This window comes from Amphimedon queenslandica, unplaced genomic scaffold (genome assembly GCF_000090795.2).
Source record: "Amphimedon queenslandica unplaced genomic scaffold, v1.1 AMPQUscaffold_8210_Cont19845, whole genome shotgun sequence".
NCBI classification, from domain to species: Eukaryota; Metazoa; Porifera; class Demospongiae; order Haplosclerida; family Niphatidae; genus Amphimedon; species Amphimedon queenslandica.
In genome coordinates this window covers 1-2,415 of record NW_003551512.1, presented here as the reverse complement: position 1 = coordinate 2,415, position 2,415 = coordinate 1, and the positions used below count along the sequence as shown (strand labels likewise).

At 37.5% G+C, this 2,415-nt stretch overlaps 1 protein-coding gene across 1 annotated transcript; it reads right to left on the bottom strand.

Annotated features, from left to right (window-relative positions):
• Window positions 1–927: 927 nt before the first annotated feature.
• LOC109591424 (transcription initiation factor TFIID subunit 1-like) lies at window positions 928–1,979 on the bottom strand. Its single transcript, XM_020007162.1, has 8 exons — window positions 1,890–1,979; window positions 1,693–1,773; window positions 1,517–1,632; window positions 1,415–1,467; window positions 1,287–1,333; window positions 1,175–1,216; window positions 1,072–1,128; window positions 928–1,016 (listed from the first exon to the last, which is right to left on the bottom strand). The coding sequence occupies exons 1-8, from the start codon at window positions 1,893–1,895 to the stop codon at window positions 966–968; spliced, it is 453 nt and encodes a 150-aa protein (XP_019862721.1). The 5' UTR covers window positions 1,896–1,979; the 3' UTR covers window positions 928–965.
• Between the last annotated feature and the right edge of the window lie 436 nt (window positions 1,980–2,415).

Sequence of the window (2,415 nt, the reverse complement as noted above, 5' to 3'; positions counted from 1 at the left end):
GCGTGCGGAACGATCCGCAGCAATCCGCACTGATCCGCATTCTAGTAACGCCCACAAAGGGGGATGCACGTCAAAACGTCAGGATAGACTCGCAATCTATCCCGACGCATTGACGCACTCTGTCATTTGTTTATACAGCACTTCCGGTCGCAACGCAAGACCATGCGTCATTATGTAAACCAGCCTTAAGATGAAAAAAAGTGGCTGAACAAAACGGCCCGTTTTGCCGATTTTAGACTTTTTTATAGACAAGGTTTAGAGCCACGCTAGTGGTACCAATGGAGTCCTCTGGTCAAGATGAGGTCCTCTAAGAAGTCTGGTAAGCATAGGAACTCGTCTTCCCGGTATAGCAAGGCTGCAAAAGTCATGGCAGCCATTTTGTTTTAGGGTGAATCCTACTTAGTAACGCTACCGCGTTACTAATAGTACAGGAATTTTTTCAGAATTTTGACGTTTTCTTAAAATGGCTGCAACTTGAAAAATTGAAGTTGGAATCAGCTTAAACTTGCTACACAGCATAAGGACATCAATATGTATCAGAAAATGTAATAAAAATTTGGGGTGATTTGGAGCCATTTTTTGAAAAAACCATGGGCTATATAGTACAGGGATTTTTTTAGAATTTTGACGTTTTCTTAAAATGGCCGCAACTTGAAAAATTGAAGTCAGAATCAGCTCAAAACTTGCTACACAGCATAAGGACATCAAAGTGTATCAGAAAATGTAATAAAAATTTGGGTTGTAATCATTATGTGCTTCTTAAGAGCGACTGTGTTCTAATTATTTACTAGGTGCTGGCTATTATGAGTGTGGCTGATGTACTGTTATTAATACATTGTTTGATGCATTAATTATGGGTAGTTTCATTTTTTGCATTAACCATTACCCTCTCTCTTTCTATCCCTCTCTTTCTCTCTCTCTCTCCTTTACATCTTTCATGGTCTGAAGGTTCATTGAAAACTTTATCAAATTGTAGGCACGTCTTTTGAAGAAACTGGTTTACAAAAAGGCCAATACTAAAAAAAGAGACCAAACACTACTCCTCCCTCCATTCTATTCTTTCTCTCTCACCTCTTGGACAGCACTCAGTTTATTAACAATCTTCTCTAAAGCAGCAGCAAATGGCACCTAAGGAAAGCAACAAAGGTTAAGTATAGCAATACTGTACTAGTACCTCTGGGTTGGTCCGTCTTCTCTTTCCAGCTTTAGCTTTTTTCTATAAATAAACAATACATGTACATGTACATGTATGTTCAGGTGCACTGTAGATGTAAGTTAGGTTTTACCTCTAAATAATCTAATTGTTCATCTCCTTGCTTCTTTCTTTTACGAACTAATTAAAATAAGAAAAAGAAAGGAAAGAGAGAGGGGGGGGAGAGTTTTAGATTACAGTAATTCACATTAAGCTCATTACTCTTTTCTTTAGGGAATTTCAGTACTAACGATCTTCTCCTAACATCTTCAGCACTGCAATAATAATAAGTTATATCTCATTATCTCTCATTTTCTCTCTTACTGTTCAAGTAAATCTTTCTTAAGTACAACTTTAGTCCCTTCCACTTTAACAAGGTCATCTTGGACCAGTGGTACCTCACTGGTAGCAGCTGCTAACTCGTCATTGGTAGGAGCAACCTAATATGTACATTAGTATACATGTACATGTATTATAACACATGTACATGTACATTGTACCTGAACAGGTTGATTCTTGTATTTTGGACAGTTTTTATTAGTTTTCATGTGACCTTTCTGACCACAAGCACTACATGTTAACTGGAGAAAAGACAGATCAAAAATAGATGAAGATCAAAATAAATGAAGATCAAGATACATGTAGTCATGTACATGTACACACAGTATTAAATAGATGTTAACAATATTATACTAACATGCATGGCAGTGAATTCTTTATTCTTTTTTGGTTTCTGAGGCTTTTGTTTAGCTCTCTCTTCAGCTCTGTCCAACTGCCTAATAGCTGACTGTAAAAAACAGGAAGAAAGAGGAAATCAATTAAAAATAAAATAAATAATAGTTGTCATTTCTATGTCTGACTCTCCTCTTATCTCAGATTATCATTTTTATATCAGTTACTATTATCATTCTAATCTCTCTTTTTCTATGTACTGTATACTGTAGTTGTAGACAAGCCAGCAGCATGGAAGAAACTTGAGGGAGGTATGTTACATGAGAAATATGGAAGGAGAGAAAGGGACGAGATAAGAAATTGATTTTAATTGAGTCGTCTTAATTATTTAGAGAAACTTGACGAAACCAGGCCATGGCCTTTAAGATCAAGTCGCGACGATGATGATCATCACCATCGTCATCGCCACCACCGCAGTGAGAGGAGCGAAAGGAGACGAGACTGCGAACGAAGGAGAGAGAGTGACTCCCATCGTCACCACAGTCACCATA